The 20,026-nt window shown below is 44.6% G+C and overlaps 1 protein-coding gene across 1 annotated transcript in view; it reads left to right on the forward strand.

The window, feature by feature from the left end:
- PYGM (glycogen phosphorylase, muscle associated) overlaps window positions 1-20,026 on the forward strand; it is a 35,128-nt gene that overhangs the window by 6,009 nt on the left and 9,093 nt on the right. Inside the window, exons 3-13 of the mRNA XM_058160176.1 lie at window positions 489-567; window positions 1,936-2,171; window positions 4,127-4,238; window positions 5,940-6,022; window positions 6,808-6,951; window positions 8,669-8,761; window positions 10,035-10,181; window positions 11,759-11,922; window positions 14,672-14,786; window positions 17,905-18,006; window positions 18,649-18,796. Of these exons, the coding sequence (XP_058016159.1) occupies window positions 489-567; window positions 1,936-2,171; window positions 4,127-4,238; window positions 5,940-6,022; window positions 6,808-6,951; window positions 8,669-8,761; window positions 10,035-10,181; window positions 11,759-11,922; window positions 14,672-14,786; window positions 17,905-18,006; window positions 18,649-18,796 (1,423 nt within the window). The remainder of the gene's footprint in view (window positions 1-488; window positions 568-1,935; window positions 2,172-4,126; window positions 4,239-5,939; window positions 6,023-6,807; window positions 6,952-8,668; window positions 8,762-10,034; window positions 10,182-11,758; window positions 11,923-14,671; window positions 14,787-17,904; window positions 18,007-18,648; window positions 18,797-20,026) is intronic.

Genomic DNA, 20,026 nt, shown 5'->3' on the forward strand with positions numbered 1-20,026 from the left:
CGGCTGGGTGACTGGGCCAATCACCAGGTGACTGAGAGCTCTAGTTCCACCTTATCCATGAAAGCCAGCTGGGTGACTTTGGGGCAATCCCCAGGAGATGAGGAGTTCTAGTCTCGCCTTCAGGTATGAAATCCATCTGGGTGACTTTGGCCCAATCACCAGGAGACAGCGAGTTCTAGTCTCACCCTTAGGCAGCTGACTGGATGACTTCGGGCCAATCACCAAGAGATTGTGAATTCTAGTTCTGCCTTAGGCATGAAAGCCAGCTAGGTGACTTTGGCCTAATCGCTCTCTCTTCCCCCAGCCCACCTCATAAGGTTGCTATGGTGGGAAAAACAGGAGGAGGAAGGAATATTATTTACGCTGATCTCCTTGAGTTAATTGTAAAAAATAATAAAGGAGGAATACAAACCAACCAACCCACCAACCAACCAATAAATATTTCAATTTCCCAAAATTGAAATTATTCACTTTTTCTCCCTCTACAGCTGGGCTTGGATATGGAGGAGCTGCAGGAAATCGAAGAGGACGCTGGCTTGGGCAACGGAGGATTGGGGCGACTGGCAGGTGGGCATCAGCGAGGGGCAGATCGGGGACACAAGGGCGCCCTCCCGTGGCCAGCCAAAGTTCCTGCACAGATCTTGCATGGTCTTGCCTTTGGCAGCAGAGGAGCCCCGTTTACAATTTTATTCAAGGGCGACGTTTTCATTAGCGATGAGTTGCTGAAAACTTCCGCCTTTGAATGAGATGGGAGTCATTTGCAAAAAACGATAAAGGCAGGATACAAATAAATAAAAACAATCGGTTCGTCATAAAAGGCCCATCCAATCTCCCCTGAAAAATCAGGAGGTTTTGGGGTTTTTTCTCCCAGACAAGGGCACCCAGGGCTCGAAAAATCTCACCATCATTAGGATGGGACCTCCGAAGGTCATCTAACCCATCCCCTGAATTGCATAGAGGTGACTATCTAGAGTCTTCTAATCTAGGCAGAGTGGCTGTTTCCCGCAACCCACTTAGGAATTGATCTACACTACCGTGTAATCATTGGGCCGAGCTTTGTCAGGCTGCCTTCGTACGCTACAATATTGTGCAAATTCAGCCCGAGTGTGTTGCACAAGCCCTGCCTGATGAGAACCGGTGAGAGAGCTGTCTTCAAAATAAAAGTGCAATCTCACTTGAGTTGAGTGAAGGTCCGGAGGTGGTCTCGCAAACACTCCCCGGCATTTGTTTGCCTTTAATAGGATTAACCCTGTCTGCCTTTGAAGATTTCCTGTTGGTCTCCTTTCCAACTCCAATCCAGCTCTGTATTTTAAGGCCAACCGTTTCAGAGGAACTTACAGGAGTAACCACTAGCTCATACAGATTTCTGGGGATACTTCTGCCTCCAGTGTGCCACGCTCAAGCCAGTGATCTCTATAATCCCCTCGTTTCACAGGCCAAACCTGGCCTGATTCTCACAGCCAGCGACTGTTGTGGTCCGCCAGTAGCCTGCGGAGCTGGCAACGAAAGTCGGATAGTGATGAGGCTGAGGAAGAGCGTGGGCCAGTCCTGGAGGATGGGGAAGGCCCAGATGAGGGCTCTGTGTCAGAGGCTAAGGTGGGGCCAGGGCCATCAGGGAGTGAGGTGCGGACTCCAGAGCCTCCAGAGACTGACAGTAGTGAGGCAGAGGAACAGGAGGAGCCTGTTCCTAATGCATGCATGAGAAGAGCTGCCAGAAGGCAAGAGCAGCTCAAGCAAAGAGGACGACTCGGGAGAAGGGCCAAGAGATGATTGGCCAATCCCATAAGGCTTAAAAGACCAGCAATAGCGTTTGGGCTCTTTGCTGGAAAACAACATTGATAGCTTCATCTTCTTGCATTTATTTTTGTATCGGTGTCTTTTTTCCATTCTGGTTAATTGGTCCTCTTGTGGGTTTTACCATTGCCCCCCCCCCAGCTTGCTTCCTAGACTCCATGGCGACTCTCGGCTTGGCTGCTTACGGCTATGGGATCCGCTACGAATTTGGTATTTTCAACCAGAAGGTCTTGGGAGGCTGGCAGGTGGAAGAAGCCGACGACTGGCTACGTTACGGAAATCCCTGGGAGAAGGCCCGCCCGGAGTACATGATCCCCGTCCACTTCTACGGACGCGTGCAACACGGAGAGGGAGAAATGAAATGGGCTGACACGCAGGTAAGCGGCTTTTGGTCCCTGTGCAGGTGAATGTCAGTGCACGTCCTTGTGTTTCCTTTCCAAACATCGCAGCTTCCTTGGGATTCAACCGGGATGAAATGCTCCCGGTTCAGACCGGATCGTCCGATCTGGTAGCAATGGCAGCGGGTGGTTCGGAGAACCAGTAGCAAAAATCCCTGCCCCCCCCCCATGCCCAGTATTTAAATACTTTTAAAAGCATTTTTTCTTCGGCCGAAATAATGCTTTTAAAAGTTAAAAAAAAAGCCTTTGATGATGATCAGGCAACTGAGCTGGGATCGTCAAAGGCACCTTCAATTGGAAGCAGCTTTCTGGTTCAGATGGGTTTCAAACGTGAGGTTGAATAATTTGCGGGTTCCTTTTTTCCCAATCGCTTTCGTGAACTGAACGGATTTTCCCCAAGAAATCGACCAGTTAGATGGGGGCCGATCGGCTTTACTGAGCTGACATTCCTAGACCTAAATAGGGTTTGTCTCGCAATGGATTATCTCACAGCCTTGACTTTATTTCTTTGGCAAGGGCTCCTGCTCAGGCGGCTTTCCATTCCAAAATTGCTTCACGGGTGATGGAGGGAGAGGGGAAGGGAGGGGAGAGGAGGGGAGAAAAAAGGTGGCTTTGATCTCATCAGAAAGGGAAAGTCGGGCAAAAAGACAGCGGCTAAGCTTCTTCCTGTAACTTTCAGCATTTGTCCTGTGGCCTTCATAGCAATGGCAGATTTTGCACTTAAGGCATAGCAGACTTATTTTCTCCCTCTCTCTCTCTCTCATCATCATCATCATCATCTTTGTCATTTATCTATATCTATATCTATCTATCTATCTATCATTTATCTATCTATCATCTATCACTTATCTCTATCTATCTATCTATCTATCATCTATCATCATCTATGTCATATATCTATCTTTCTATCTTTCTATATCTATCATCTGTCTATCATAATCTATGCCATCTATCTGTCCATCTATCTATCGTCTATTATCTATTCTATCTATCCTATTGTTCTATTATTCTGTTTATATGTATCGTAGTATCATTCTATTTATCATTCTATCTCTTGTTCTATTTATCATCTACCTCTAATCTGTATCTATCTATCTATTTCTATCATCTATATTTATTTATATATATCTTATTTGTGTCTATCTATCTATCATCTATGTCATATAACTTTATATGTAACTACAGTATCTCTATTTACTATCTATCATCACCTATGTCATCTATCTCTATCTATCTATCTATCTATCTATCTATCTATCTATCTATCTATCTATCTATCTATCTATCATCTATCTGTCTATCTATTCTATCTATCCTATTGTTCTATCCTTCTGTTTATATCTATTGTTCTATCATTCAATTTATCATTCTATCTATCTTATTATTAAATTTTAGCTTTGGTTTTAATTGGGTTTTATTATTTATATCTTATTTTAAATATTTGGCCTTTATAATAAGTTTTTTAGATGAATGTTTTTATCTTGTATATTTGTGTGTTTTTACATGGCTGTACACCGCCCTGAGTCCTTAGGGAGATAGGGCGGTATAAAAATACGAATAAATAAATAAATAAATAAATAAATAAAAAATATCTCTTGTTCTATTTATCTATCATCTATCTATAATCTCTCTCTCTCTCTCCCTATCTCATCTATCATTCTATTTATCTGTCATTCTACATCTATCTATCTATCTATCTATCTATCTCTATCTACCCATTTATCTCTCATTCTTTCTATCTAACTCTTCAAGGGGAACCCCCGGTCGAGCATGTTGCAGTGGTCCATTCAAGAGCTGACCAGGACTTTCCAACATTATAGTTTTAGATTCTGTGCATCTGTCTTCAATAGCTGAGGGAGCTGAGGTGCAGCCTGGGTCCTCCTAGGGACTGATCTTGGTTACTTTTCCCCCTCCCCATCCCTGCTTCCATGCAGGTGGTGCTCGCCTTGCCCTACGACACACCCGTGCCTGGGTATCGCAACAACACAGTCAACACCATGCGGTTGTGGTCTGCCAGGGCTCCCAACGAGTTCAACCTGAAGGACTGTAAGTAGCACTGACCTGAGATTCAAACTCATCTCGGGTGACCCACAAACCCTGGGAACTCTGGGCAGGTGGACCGGGTTCTTGGTGGACTGAAGTTCCCTTCTACGATGGTCCTCGATGTACGACCATAGTTGAACCCAAAAGCTCTGTTGTTTAAGCGAAACATTTGTTAAGTGAGTTTTGCCCCATTTCACAACCTTCCTTGCCACAGTTGTTGAGTGAATCAATGCAGCTCTTAAATTAGCAACACCGTTGTTAAGTGAATCAATGCAGCTCTTAAATTAGTAACACCGTTGTTAAGTGAATCAGTGCAGCTCTTAAATTAGCAACACCGTTGTTAAGTGAATCGATGCAGCTCTTAAATTAGTAACACCGTTGTTAAGTGAATCAGTGCAGCTCTTAAATTAGTAACACCGTTGTTAAGTGAATCGATGCAGCTCTTAAATTAGTAACACCGTTGTTAAGTGAATCAGTGCAGCTCTTAAATTAGTAACACCGTTGTTAAGTGAATCGATGCAGCTCTTAAATTAGTAACACCGTTGTTAAGTGAATCAGTGCAGCTCTTAAATTAGTAACACCGTTGTTAAGTGAATCAGTGCAGCTCTTAAATTAGTAACACCGTTGTTAAGTGAATCGATGCAGCTCTTAAATTAGTAACACCGTTGTTAAGTGAATCGATGCAGCTCTTAAATTAGTAACACCGTTGTTAAGTGAATCAGTGCAGCTCTTAAATTAGTAACACCGTTGTTAAGTGAATCGATGCAGCTCTTAAATTAGTAACACCGTTGTTAAGTGAATCAGTGCAGCTCTTAAATTAGTAACACCGTTGTTAAGTGAATCGATGCAGCTCTTAAATTAGTAACACCGTTGTTAAGTGAATCAGTGCAGCTCTTAAATTAGTAACACCGTTGTTAAGTGAATCGATGCAGCTCTTAAATTAGTAACACCGTTGTTAAGTGAATCGATGCAGCTCTTAAATTAGTAACACCGTTGTTAAGTGAATCAGTGCAGCTCTTAAATTAGTAACACCGTTGTTAAGTGAATCGATGCAGCTCTTAAATTAGTAACACCGTTGTTAAGTGAATCTGGTTTCCCCGTTGACTTTCCTTCTCTAAGAAGATTGCAAAAGTTGATCACGTGACCTTAAGATACCGCAACCGACATAAATATGAGTCAGTTACCAAGTGTCCAAATTTTGATTACGTGACCGTTGGAGACGCTGTAAACGTGAAAAATGATAACTCACTTTTTTCAGTGTCGTCGTAACTTTCACTCGTCACTAAAAGAACTGTTGTTAAATTGAAAACAGCCTGTATGGGGTTGATCCTTGTTCCAGGTTTCATCCTACAAAGACCCAAGAAAAACAATGTGTTTTTAAAATGAGGGTTTCCCAACCTGGGCGAGTTTAAAATGTGTGGACTTCAACTCCCAGAATTCTTTACCGGCTGGGGAATCCTAGGAGTTGGAAGTCCATACACCTTAAACTATGTTGAGGTTAAACCCTGATTTAAATAGACATGATAAACTCAGAAACACGATACCGAACCAGACATTCTTCAGATGAGGCATCAACACCAAGAAGGCCCTGTTTGTAGTCCCAATGATCTTTTTATTTTAATTTTGAAGCATCCCGTGGTTCATTAAATTATATTAACTTATTCTTTTCTCTCCGTTTTTTTAAAAAAATCTTCCCTTCTTCAGTCAATGTGGGTGGCTACATTCAGGCCGTGCTGGACCGGAATTTGGCAGAAAACATTTCCCGTGTTTTGTATCCCAATGATAACGTAAGTACCTTTTTCTGGGGTTATTTCCCCCCCCCCCCACAATGTGCCAAGGAACCTTTAAATCAGGGGTCTCCAGCCTTGGTCCCTTTAACACTTGTGGACTTCAACTCCCAGAGTTCCTCAGCCAGCTTTGCTTTGTTGGCTGAGGGACTCTGGGACTTGAAGTCCACAAGTCTTAAAGGGACCAAGGTTGGAGACCCTTGCTTTAAATCACCATTTCTCTCTTTTTTTTTTTAGAAAAAGTTTTTTATTTTTATTTTTCATCAACATATTTAAATGTACAGTCTCTTATTCACCGTTCATCATTATTCATTCATCTTATCTTTTAACCTCCATTTGTTCGTTAGTGGTTCCCGGACTGCTCTTTTAATCTTTCCTTCCTTTGTTTTAACATTTTATTTTATTTTATTTTATTTTATTTTATATTTATTTTATTTTATTTTATTTTATATTTATTTTATTTTATTTTATTTTATTTTATTTTATATTTTATTTTATATTTTATTTTATTTTATTTTATATTTTATTTTATTTTTTTGTTTTATTTTATTTTATTATTTTATTTTATGTTATTTTATGTTATTTTATTATTTTATTTTATGTTATTTTATGTTATTTTATGTTATTTTATTTTATTATTTTATTTTATTTTATTTTTATTTTATTTTTTATTTTATTTTATTTTATTTTATTTTCTTCCTTTCTTCTCCCTTCTTCTGTCTCTTTCTGCTTTCCTCGTTCCGCCACTTTGGAGCATAGATCGACTTCTGCTCTTCTCCCTGCAGTTCTTCGAAGGCAAAGAGCTGCGCCTGAAGCAGGAGTATTTCGTGGTGGCCGCCACGCTTCAAGATATCATCCGCCGGTTCAAATCCTCCAAGTTCGGCAGCCGCGATCCTGTCCGCACCTCCTTCGACGCTTTCCCAGAAAAGGTGACCCAACGAGAGCGGCTTGGGGGCTGAATGGCGCATCAACCAATCGGTGTCCCAGGAGGTTTGGTGGGTGGGAAAGCCCAGCGGTATGAGCCTCGGGGGGGGGGTCAGTTTCTCAGGGAGCCAGCGGAGACCCCATCTCGGGGTGGGGGTGAGGGTGGGGCGGGTGAGGAGTCTTGATTCAGCCCCCTTTTGAGTTTTCGAGTCTGGTTTTTCTTCTCCTCCCTTCTGTGTGGGCCAGAAGAATAATTTCTCTGCTTCCTTGGTTGTATGTCCATCTTTTGTCTCTGGCCAGCCGTGGGGCTTGGACCTAGAGCTGCGATGGCGAACCTATGGTACACGGGCCAGAGGTGGCACGCAGAGCCGTCTCTGTGGCACGCGCGCCGTCGCCAGCGGCTCTTCTGGTTTCCAGCATGCACATCAGTGGTGAAATCCAAATTTTTTTACTACCGGTTCTGTGGGCGTGGCTTGGTGGGCATGGCAAGGGAAGGATACTGCAAAATCCCCATTCCCTCCCCACTCCAGGGGAAGGATATTGCAAAATCCCCATTCCCTCTCCACTCCTGGGGGAAGGATACTGCAAAATCCCCATTCCCTCCCCACTCCAGGGGAAGGATATTACAAAATCCCCATTCCCTCTCCACTCCTGGGGGAAGGATACTGCAAAATCCCCATTCCCTCCCCACTCCAGGGGAAGGATATTACAAAATCCCCATTCCCTCGCCACTCCTGGGGGAAGGATACTGCAAAATCCCCATTCCCTCTCCACTCCTGGGGAAGGATATTGCAAAATCCCAACCCATGCTGGGGCCATCCAGAGGTGACATTTCTACTACCGGTTCTCCAAACTACTCAAAATTTCCGCTACTGGTTCTTCAGAACCTATCAGAACCTGCTGGATTTCACCCCTGATGGACATGTGTTTCCGGCGCTCCGGCACGCATGAAGACCAATTGGCTAGCGCGCATGCACATGCCAAAAAACAGAAGAGCAGGTGGCCATCCCAAGCATGCGCCCCAGCCAGCTGGTCTTAGATTTTCTGGGACTTTGGCGCGTGTGAAGACCAGCTGGCCGGCACACATGTGTGTGTCAGAAACCAGAAGACCAGCTGTGCATGTGTGTTCCAGTTTGAGCACTTGGTGCTGAAAAAATTCCCCATCACTGACCTAGAGGGTCCAAGCTGGATCACACAGGGGTGAAATTTACTTACCCTCCCTACCGGTTCAGAAGTGTGCGCTCCGCGCACATGCGCGCATACAACAAATGCGATTTTGGACCCTCTGCACATGCAGAGGGTTAAAAAAAAGGTTAAAACCAGGAAGTAACGACGACCGGGCGGTTGGGCGGAGCCTTGCACCGCCTCCACTACTGGTTCTCTGAACAACACGACGACGACGCTACAGGTTCAGCCGAACCGGTCCGAACCGGTAGCAATCCACCCCTGGATCACACCCAGCTGGATGGAGAGATTGGTCTGCTTTGAGTTCTTTTGTTAAGAGGGAGATTGGCGGTAGAAGCTTGAGGAATTAGGATAGATTTATTGGGGAATTTGGGGCTCAATCTTCACAGCTGTCAAGTGGGCCTCAGGACAGCTGAAACAACAGTGCCGCTTGGCACAAGCCGAACTCAGAATACAGAATAACAAGAGTTGGAAGGGACCTTGAAGGTCTTCTAGTCCAACCATTCCCTCCGTTTTGTTGTGTTTTGACAATTGCAGGTCGCCATTCAGCTCAACGACACGCATCCGTCGCTGGCCATCCCAGAGTTGATGAGGATTTTGGTGGATATTGAGAAGCTGGATTGGGATAAGGTAAGAGCCTGTAATTTGGGCAAAAACACCCCCAAAAACTGAAATATGGCTCTTTGGGGAAGGAATGACATGCCAAGCCAAGGAAAAATTAAAATAGATTACTTTGGAAATGAGCATCGAAGAAGCGGCTGAGAAATAGCCGAGACATTATAAATAGAATAGAATAGAATTTTATTGGCCAAGTGTGATTGGACACACAAGGAATTTGTCTTGGTGCATATGCTCTCAGTGTACATAAAAGAAAAGATACGTTCATCAAGGTACAACATTTACAACACAATTGATGGTCAATATATCAATATAAATCATAAGGATTGCCAGCAACAAGTTATAGTCATACAGTCATAAGTGGAAAGAGATTGGTGATGGGAACTATGAAACGATTAATAGTAGTGCAGATTCAGTAAATAAATAAACAGTGCAAAAAAGAAAAAAAGAAGAAACAACACACATTGTCTCTTTTCTACCACACCACAATTGCCATGCGATTCTTTTGGGTTGTTATTGGGTTTTTTGGGGGGGTTTTTTGCACTGTTTCTTTTTTAAAATTTATTTTTATCCTGCCTTTATTATTTTTACAAATAACTCAAGACAGTGAACATATACAACATACCTTCCTTCTCCTAGTTTCTTCACCACAACAACCTGGTGAGATGGGTTGGGAAGAGAGAGGATTGGCCCAAAATCACTCAACATGCCTTTCATGCCTAAGGCGGGACTAGAACTCACCGTCTCCTGGTGATTGGCCCAAAGTCACCCAGCTGCCTTTCTTGCCTAAGGCGGGACTAGAACTCACCGTCTCCTGGTGATTGGCCCATAGTCAATCAACTGGCTTTCATGCCTAAGGCGGGACTAGAACTCACCGTCTCCTGGTGATTGGCCCAAAGTCACCCAGCTGCCTTTCATGCCTAAAGCGGGACTAGAACTCACCGTCTCCCAAGCTCCATTTTCAGCTGCGACAAGCCTCCTGCAACCCAATGCCAGCAAAAATAGAGTCGGGAGGGATGCACTCAGCCCTTGCGAGCTCCGTTTTCGTTTGCAGAGGCACCGTGGGCCGATCCTTCACTGTTTCCAGGGCCGGATCTAAGCACCCTGCGGGCCGGATCCGGCCCCCGGGCCTTGAGTTTAACACCCCAGGTCTAGTCCAACCCCCTGCCTAGAGCTGGCGTTCGCAATTCCAGCATTTGTTTTTTGTAACTTCGAAGAGTCGCTAAACAACTGTTTGTAAACGACATGCCTGTGAAGCAAGCTTTTCTCCCTCCCTGCATTGCAGGCCTGGGACATCACCGTGCGCACCTGTGCCTACACCAACCACACCGTGTTGCCAGAGGCGCTGGAGCGCTGGCCCGTCCACCTCTTCGAGACCCTCCTGCCCCGTCACTTGGAGATCATCTACGAAATCAACCAGCGTTTCCTGGACGTGAGTGCAGCCCCCACCGAAAAGATCTTTTGGGCCAAACTGCCTCATAGTTTGGGCAGTAAGGTGGATCGAGATAGACTGCTCCTGGACAAGGGGTATAGGATCGAGATCACGTGAAGGGCTAGTTCCGCTTTAGGAGGCCTTGCTGAGGCCACGCTTAGAATCGTACGTCCAGTTTTGGTCGCCACGTTATTAAAAAAAAAAAGATGTTGAGACTCTGGAAAGAGTGCAGAGAAGAGCAACCAAGATGATGAGGGGACGGGAGGCTAAAACATATAGCAATAGCACTTAGACTTATATAGCGCTTCACAGTGCTTTTACAGCCCTCTCTAAGCGGTTTACAGAGTCGGCCTCTTGCCCCCAAAAATCTGGGTCCTCATTTTACCCACCAAGGAAGGAAGGAAGGCTGAGTCAACCTTGAGCTGCTCAGGATCGAACTCCTGACTGTGGGGAGAATTAGTGGACAATACTGCATTCTAACCACTGGGAGGGAGAGAGGGAGGAAGGAAGGAAGGAAGGAAGGAAGGAAGGAAGGAAGGAAGGAAGGAAGGAAGGAAGGAAGGAAAATAGCAATAACACTTAGACTTATATAAGGAAGGAAGGAAGGAAGGAAGGAAGGAAGGAAGGAAGGAAGGAAGGAAGGAAGGAAGGAAAATAGCAATAACACTTAGACTTATATAAGGAAGGAAGGAAGGAAGGAAGGAAGGAAAATAGCAATTACACTTAGACTTATATACCGCTTCACAGTGCTTTTACAGCTCTCTCTAAGCGGTTCAGTGAGTCAGCCTCTTGCCCCCAACAATCTGGGTCCTCATTTTACCTGACCTCAGAAAGACGGAAAGATGAGTCAATCTTGAGCCTGGTGAGACTCAAACTGCTGGCAGCCGGCAGTCAGCAGAAGTAACCTGCAGTACTGCATTCTCACCACTGCCACTATGGCTCTTAAAACATACAAAGAATGGTTAGAGGAATTGGGCTTGTCCAGGGGAGATATGATAGCAGCCTTCTAATATTTGAGGGGCTGCCTCAAAGAAGAGGGTGGGTGGGGGGGTCAACCTATTTTCCAAAGCACCAGAAAGCGAGCGAAGAAAAAATGGTTGGAAACTAACGATCGAGAGAAGCAACCTAGAACTAAGGAGAAATTTCAAACAGTGAGAGGAATCAACCTTCAGAACTTGTGGGTGCTCCATCATCAGATATTTGTAAGAAGAGGTTCAGACAGCCATTTGTCTGAAATGTAGGGTCTCCTGCTTGACCAGGGGGTTGGTCTAGAAGACCTCCAAGGTCCCTTCCCACTCTGTGATTCTATATTCTAAGGGCCCAGCCAGCCAACCAAACCCATTGCCCAGCTACTCCATTCCAGCCGGTTCTCTGTTCCCTTCCTTCTCCTTCATCTCTCTGGGTCCCTTGAGGACACCTCATGTTCTCCAGCTGTTTCCAGCGATCAAGGTTGCATTCCCACATGTCTTTAACTCAACCGTTCGTGCAAAGCCTTCCTAGCCAGGGCTGCGTGTGGATCCGGTCGTTTGTGACAAGTGTCCTAACCCACATCTTTGGGGCGTCCGTATCTTCTGCAGAGAGTCTACGCCACCTTCCCGGGAGACCTCGACCGGATGCGCCGCATGTCCATGGTGGAAGAAGGCAGCGTCAAACGGATCAACATGGCGCATCTCTGCATCGTGGGCTCCCACGCGGTCAACGGAGTCGCCTGGATCCACTCCGAGATCCTGAAGGCCACCGTGTAGGTATCTGGAGCAGAGGCGGGATGGACTTATCTTCCCTACCGGTTCGCAAATGTGAGCGCGCACGCAGTAGATGCGCATTACATCTGGGTGGGTGGGCGGAGCCTCATGCAGTCACTGCCACCGGTTTGCGCGATCCGGACAGAACCGGCTGAATCCCACCACTGATCTGGCGTCTCAGAGCTGGTGGGGAGGGGGTGGAATTTCTCACACAATCAGGGACAAATCAGGGAGAGCAGATCGGCCCCTTGTCAAAATCAGGCACAACAGATGCTCTTGTGCAAAAGACGGGATGTGCAGCCCACAAAAATACAACCAAAAGGAGGAACAAAAGGGTTTGGCTATTAGCTCTCTAAAAAGAGTGGCTCAGTGGCTAAGACGCTGAGCTTGTCGATCGAAAGGTCGGCAGCTCAGCGGTTCGAATCCCTAGTGCTGCCGTGTAACGGGATGAACTCCCGTGACTTGTCCCAGCTTCTGCCAACCTAGCAGTTCGAAAGCATGTAAAAAATGCGAGTAGAAAAATAGGGACCACCTTTGGTGGGAAGGGAAGAGCGTTCCGTGCGCCTTTGGCGTTGAGTCACGCCGGCCACATGACCACGGAGACGTCTTCGGACAGCGCTGGGTCTTTGGCTTTGAAACGGAGATGAGCACCGCCCCCTAGAGTCGGGAACCACTAGCATGTATGTGCCAGGGGAACCTTCACCTTTTTATTAGCTCTCTTCTCTTGAAACTGAACAAGTGCTGGAATACACCGGGGTTCTCGACTTAGGACGAACCGAGTTCAAAATTTCCATTGTTAAGCAGGACCGTTGTTCAGCGAGTTTTGCCCTGTTTTACAACATTTGCGGTTAAGTGGATCACTGCAGTTGTTGAGTTAGTAACATGCTCATTAAGTGAATTTGGCTTCCCCATGGACTTTGCTTGTCCGGAGGTCGCAAAAGCGGATCGTATGGGGAACGTCACAAACAGAGGCTTGGTTGCCGAGCATCTAAATTTTGATCCCATGACTGTGCAGCTGCTGTAATAAAGTAGTCCTCAACTTACGACCACAACAGAGCCTAAAATATATGTTGCTAAGCCAGGACATTCGTTCAGTGATTTTTGCCCCGTTTTACAACCTTCCTTGCCACAGTTGTTAAGTGAATCACTGCAGTTGTTAGTAACACCACCGTTAAGTGAATCTGGTTTCTCCGTTGACTTGGCTTGTCAGAAGGTCGCCAAAGGGGACCACGTGACCTCAGGACGCAGCAGCCGTCATAAATATGAGTCGGTTGCCAAGCATCCGAATTTTGATCATGTGACCATAGGGATGGTGCAAAGGTCGTAAGTGTGAAAAATGGTCATAAGTTGTTAGATGGCTAACATTATAGTCAAAGACAAAAATTCTAATTAAGATTTGAATTCATACCATCGGAGGAGGAAATGGACTGTGCTGAGATGGATAATTTAACAAAGGAGATAAAAGAAAAGGAAATACGGAATATTATATAGTAAGGAATAAATCGTATAATTGGATAGAAATTAGAAACGGTAAATGACGAAAAAGGGGAAGGGGTCACATATACACATACAAAAAAGGGTAGTGCGTAAAAGAAAATGGATTGTTATAATGATAGGCAGGATGGAATATATACAGAAATAAGGGATAATGGGACAAAAAATTAAGTATAATTAAAGGAAAGGAGAAGGGAAAAAATGTAAATAATAGAGGAATACTGAAGGAGTATATGTTTTATGTTAGTGTTTGTTATGTCTTGTTGTTGTTTTATTATTAAAAAATTAAAAAAAAGATTTTAAGAAAAAGATTTTAATTAAAACTAAGATCAGGATCCTGGCTAACTCTATAGTTAAGATGAAGATTCTGATTAAAACTTTACATATTTTCATATTTGGTGGACTTGCAAGAAAATTAAGGCCTTTTGGATAAGAATTTGGTGGATTATTCAAAATGTACTGAAGAAGAAGATAAAGTTCCTGCCGCAATTTTTCCTTTTGGGAATTATAACGGATTGTACAGGGATTGAGACTAAATTGATTCTGAATTTAATAACAGCAGCAAGTCTGTTGATTGGACAATACTGGAAGAAAGAAGAGGTACCTACAGTAGAAGAATGGATATTGAAAGTCATTAATTTGGCTGAGATGGCTAAAATCTCAGCTTTTTTAAAAGACAATACGCAGGAAAGATATTTAATTGAATGGAAAAAATGGATTGATTATCTACAAAATAGATATCAGATTAAGAAATATCAGACTGCCTTTGAATAATTAGGAAGTATTATTTTATGTAATGGGGAGGGGGTTGGGAGATGAAAAGATTTGGATGAGGTTAATTGGATTAGAAGGGAAAAATTTTACTCTATGTTTGGTTTATGTATAACAATACCTTGTGATTGACCCGGGAAGCCGGGGGGGGGGGAGGGGGGGGTTTCTGGGAGGGAGGGGGGGAAATGTTTTTTTTTTTTAAAACTTTTTCAATTAAAAAAAAAAAGACTTTACTTAAGGATCAGAGGAAGGTCCTGGACTATAGATGAGACCAAAATTAAGTCAAGTTTGGGAAAACTTGACTTGCATTAAGACACTCGTAGAATCCAAATGCAGCCCCAGTAATGGATAATTCTTTGCCTTCTTCAAAAGGAAAATTTTATTTGTTCTCCTTCTTTCACCTTTGTTTGCCCTTCTGCCGGATGGAAATAGTTTTCCCTGCCCTGCCCTGAACTCTCTTCTTATTGCCACTCTCTTCCCCAGCTTTAAAGATTTCTACGAATTCGAACCGCACAAGTTCCAGAACAAAACCAACGGCATCACGCCCCGTCGGTGGCTGGTTTTATGCAACCCTGGCCTGGCTGAGATCATCGCTGAGGTGAGCCTATTGTAATTGAGACACCATCACTTAGCTCATCCCCAAAATATTCTTCGTAGGTAAATTTATGGAGGTTTTTTAGCCTGGACGTGATGGAGGGTAAAGATGGATGGATCGATAGAAATTGGTTTACGACCTGCCTTAATAGCCATTTGCTGCTCTGGTTTTTAATAGATTTCCTTTTTAAAAAAAAAAAAAAAATCTATGAAAACAGCCACTTCCTTTCCCATTGGCAGTTTACCCTAATATTGATCTGTTCATTTATAGCCTATTCGTGTCTTGAAGATACTGAAGTCTAGGCAGCAGGATGGAGAAAAAGTGATTAGCCCAACATTATCCAGAGCATCATGGGACCAAACAAGGAATTAGTCACTAAACTATTTATCTGCAAAAGATATATCCCAAATATCTGTTCTGGCCATTAATTTCCCATCCTTTTTTTTTCTTTCTTGTTTTACTTTTCTCTAAAGGGCAGGCTCTGAACGGTTAACCGCAATAAGTTTCATTAGGTTAATTTGATTTGGTTTACATCAAAACGAATGGTTAATGAAATGATTTGGTTCAAATCAAAACAAATTGAATGTATAAAATCTGTTTTAAGATGCTGAGGTGCTAAGCCAAGTTGGTTGCATTTGGAGTTAGGGTCTGGTCTGTACCAGCTGATTATAAGACTGTCGATCGTGGTTTATAGTTCAAGCAGCCCATTGTGGTTTATTTGGTGAACAGTGGTTATAAAAGCATGGCTTTGCAGACTCTATGGAGCCGGGAGTTTTCTCCCGTCAGAGAAACAACCCTTGAGTGTTGGGTGTTGAAATTTGCATCAAATAGAATAGAATAGAATAGATTTTTTTATTGGCCGGGTGTGATTGGACACACAAGGAATTTGTCTTGGTGCAGATGCTCTCAGTGTACATAAAAGAAAAGATACGTTCATCAAGGTACAACATTTACAACACAATTGATGGTCAGTATATCAATATAAATCATAAGGATTGCCAGCAACAAGTTATAGTCATACAGTCATAAGTGGAAAGAGATTGGTGATGGGAACTATGAAATGATTAATAGTAGTGCAGATTCAGTAAATAGTCTGACAGTGTTGATGGAATTATTTGTTTAATTAATGGTTCCTGCTTAGCGATTCCCAAATATTTTAACAGTATAGTTAACAGAGTAACGGAAGCAGGGGTGAAATGCTCCCGGTTCGTACCAGATCGGCAGATTTGGTAGCGATGGTGGCAGGTGGTTCGGAGAACTGGTAGCAAAAATCCCTCAAACCCCCCCCCCCGCGCGCCCATGCCCAGCTAAGCCACGCAATCATCAGAGCCTTTTTTTTTCTTTTAAAAACATTTTTTCTACAACCTCTTCAGCCAAAGAGGTTGTAAAAAAAAATGCTTTTAAAAGGCTCTGAAGATCCCAGCTGAGTTGCCTGATCGTCAGAGGCTTTTTTTTTTTTTTTTACTTTTAAAAGCATTTTTTTACTACTTCTTCGGCCGAATAGGTTGTAAAAAAAAAATGCTTTTAAAAGTAAAAAAAAAAAAAGATCGCACAACACAGCTGTTCACCCTCCTGTGCACTGTTCTACTCACCGCATGTGCAGCCAGCGAACCGGTAGTAAACCAGTTCAGGTTTCACCACTGGTTGGAAGGGACCTTGAGGTCTTCTAGTCCAGCCTCCTGTTTGAGCAGGAACCCTTATACCATTCTGTACAAATGGCTGTCCAATCTCTTTAAAAAGCCTCCCGTGATGGAGCACCCACAATTTCTGGATGCAAGCCATTCCACTGGTTTATTGTTTTCACTGAATCGATGCAGTGGGACTCCTGTTTCCTTTGAACCCGGAAGGAGAGTTTTAGTCTTGCGTGGTGGTGGTGGTGGTGGAAAAACACTCTGTCCATGCTTAAAGGCATTTTTAGTTGTTGGGTTTGATTTTTGACTGCCTTAGGTATCCAATCATGTCTGCAGGGAAAGGAATCTTATGCAAAAGCTGAGATATTCCTGCAGGAGCAATGAGGGGATTTTCATTTTTTTAAAAATGCTCATTTGTTTATTTAGGGAATTTATATTACCGCCTATTTGCACGTGGCGACTCAAGGCAGCTTACAGAATAGAAAACCTCGTATAAAAACAATAGAACTAATGAAAGAAGAGGCATGTAATAAATTAATATAATAAAATCACTCCACACCCAACCCCGCCCTGGCGACAGGACTTCACACGAGCCATTTAATCAGCTCCATCCCACTTATTTAAAAATAAGTAGATTTTTTTTTTAGGTAGAACGTGGCTAAAATTGGGGAAATTGAGGGCTGGATCCCTCAATTTTGGGAGCCAGGGACTGGTTCTGTGGAGAGAGGTTTTTCCACGGACCAAAGGGGACGTGGTTTCACGTGCTGCCTGCATCCTGCAAATGGGGCTTCGCTTATTTGAGCGGCCCAGTTTCTGGCATACCGTGGCCCGGTGCTGTTCCATGTGTTGTCGCCCGCCAGCAGAGCTGGCATCAGATTCGGACAGTGAGGAGGTTGGGGAGGAACCTTGGCCAGTCCTGGAGTCTGGGGAAGGCTCTGATGAGGGCTCTGCATCGGAGGCAGAGAGGGGGCCAGGGCCGTCTGACAGTTATCAGCTACCTTCGGAGTCGGACATCAGTGGGGCAGACGAACAGCTGGAGCCTGTTCCCAATACGCAGAGTTGCCAGACGAAGGGAACAGCTAAAGAACGAGGGTCGACTCGGGAGTAAGGCCACAGGTGGACGATGACTGGCCCCTCCCAGTGGGAATAAAAGAGGAGCGAAAGGAAAGTGGAGTTTGCAGGAGACAATTAGTTCGCTTAATTGGTTCGTGACTCTCCGAGACTCCTTGCCAAGTTTTGAAGATATCGGCCTGGCAGCTCTCCAAGCCAGATAAGGTCTGTGACTGTAAATTCTCCCTTGAAAGACTTTGCTGGATGTGAATGAGAGGAATTCACGGTAACTTAATCAAAAGGGTTTTTTGTCGGGACAAGGAGTCTGCTTCGTGCTCTTGGGAACGCCTAGGTCAGAACACCATAGACCGGGGGTTGAAGACCTGGCTGAAATCCCTCGGCCACAGCGCTAACTTTGCTTTCTGTAACTTCCTCTCTAGCGCATTGGAGAAGACTACATTTCCGATCTGGATCAGCTGAGGAAACTTCTCAATTTTGTGGACGACGAAGGTTTTATCCGGGATGTGGCCAAAGTCAAACAGGTGAGGAGGATGGGGAGGTGATTTTGGCCAGAGCTGGCCCCGAATACAGGTAGCCCTTGGCTATACAACCGCAACTGAGCCGAGAAATTTGTTAAGCGAGTTTTTGTTGCGTTTTACGACTTTCCCTGGACACATTTGTGAATCAGTGAATCGCTCCGTGGTTAAATTAGTAACACGGCTGTTAAGTGAATCTGGCTTTCCCATTGATCTTCTGCTTGTCAGAAGATCTCAAAAGGGGATCACGTGACCATGGGACATTGAAGTTGGCAAATGGGCCGTTTTCGGCCTCCGGGGGGAGTGGGGAAGGCCGTTTTCGCCCTCCCCGTGCTCCTAGAAAGGCTCTGGAGCCAGGTGAGAGAGAAAAACGGGCCTACTGGGCCATCGCGTGCCAGGAGCCCGGGGGTGGTGGTGGTGTCGTGTGTGCATGAGTGGCGGTGGGACGCATAGAATTATGGGTGTGGGCATGCGCGTGCATGATCCTCCCCTCCCCCTCCTGGCATGCGATGACAAACAGGTTAGCCATCACTGCACTAGGTCAAAGCTTTAATCAGAGCTCCTGGGGAGGGGGCGTCGGACTGCTTTGCTTTTTCACCTTAACTCTGCTTAATTCTCCCCCGTCCCCGATTCCCGGCTTGGTTTTAGGAGAACAAGTTGAAGTTTTCCGCCTACCTGGAGAAGGAATACAAGGTCAAGATCAACCCCAACTCCCTCTTCGACGTGCAGGTGAAGCGGATCCACGAGTACAAGAGGCAGCTGCTCAATTGCCTGCATGTCATCACCCTTTACAACCGTGAGTGCCGGCGGCCTCCGGCTGCGGCTACAGGGCAGCCAGGCATGGGGAGAATGAAGCCCCTTTTCTCTGGGACTCTGCCTCCCATCTTTGTTTTGGCAGTGGTGGGGTTTTGGCATTCTCCGGGTGAAATTCAGATATTTCCTTCCTTTTGTTTTTTTGCCTTCCTTTCCTCCTGCCTTCCCTCTTTCTCTCCTCCCTCCCTCCCTCCTTCCCTTTCTCTGTTCTCTCCTTCCTTCCTGCCCTTTCTCTTTTCTCTCCTTCCTTCCTTCCCTTTCTCTCCTTCCTTCCTTCCTTCTTTTCTCCTCTTTTCTCATTCCTTCCTTCCTCCTTCCTGCCCTCCCTTTCTCTCTCCTTTCTTCCTTTCTCTTTTCTCTCCATCCTTTCTTCCTTCCTCCTGCTGTCCCTCCTCTCTCTCCCGCCTCCCTCCCTCCTTTTCTTCTTTTCTCCTTTTTTCCTTCCTTCCCTTCCTCTCTCTCCTTCCTTCCTTCTTTCCTTCCTTCCATCCATCCATCATCAAATAACCAAGGGCACATTATAAGCTCAGCTCCTTTTCAGTCTTGCAAATTATTTTGTGCCTAACACATTGGGCCAGCTCAGCTAAGCCTGGTTCGTTGATTATTTATTTATTTATTTATTTATTTATTTATTTATTTATTTATTTATTTATTTATTTATTTATTTATTTATTTTGCATTTATATCCCGCCCTTCTCCAAAGACTCAGGGCGGCTTACACTGTGTCAAGCAATAGTCTTCATTCTATTTGTATATTTATATACAAAGTCAACTTATTGCCCCCAACAATCTGGGTCCTCATTTTACCTACCTTAGAAAGGATGGAAGGCTGAGTCAACCTTGGGCCTAGTGGGGCTTGAACCTGCAGTAATTGCAAGCAGCTGCTGTTAATAACAGACTGTCTTACCAGTCTGAGCCACAGAGACTTTATTATTTCATTATTGTTATTTCATTATTATTTCATTATTGTCAGATTTACATCCCATCTTGACTTTTACTTTGTCCAGTTTCAGCCTCCACCACCACTCTACCCTTCTCTTTTCCCACCACAAAACCGTGATGGAGAGAGACTGGCTTTCATGCCTAAGGGAGGACTAGAACTCACCCTTACCCAGTTTCTAGCCAGCACCCTTCCCCACTGCACCAAACCACTACTTCTCGGAAGCAGTAAAGTCACGAGTTCACGGTTCTGCGTGTTGCACGAAGCCAGAGT

This window comes from Ahaetulla prasina, chromosome 17 (assembly GCF_028640845.1).
Source record: "Ahaetulla prasina isolate Xishuangbanna chromosome 17, ASM2864084v1, whole genome shotgun sequence".
Taxonomy (NCBI): Eukaryota; Metazoa; Chordata; class Lepidosauria; order Squamata; family Colubridae; genus Ahaetulla; species Ahaetulla prasina.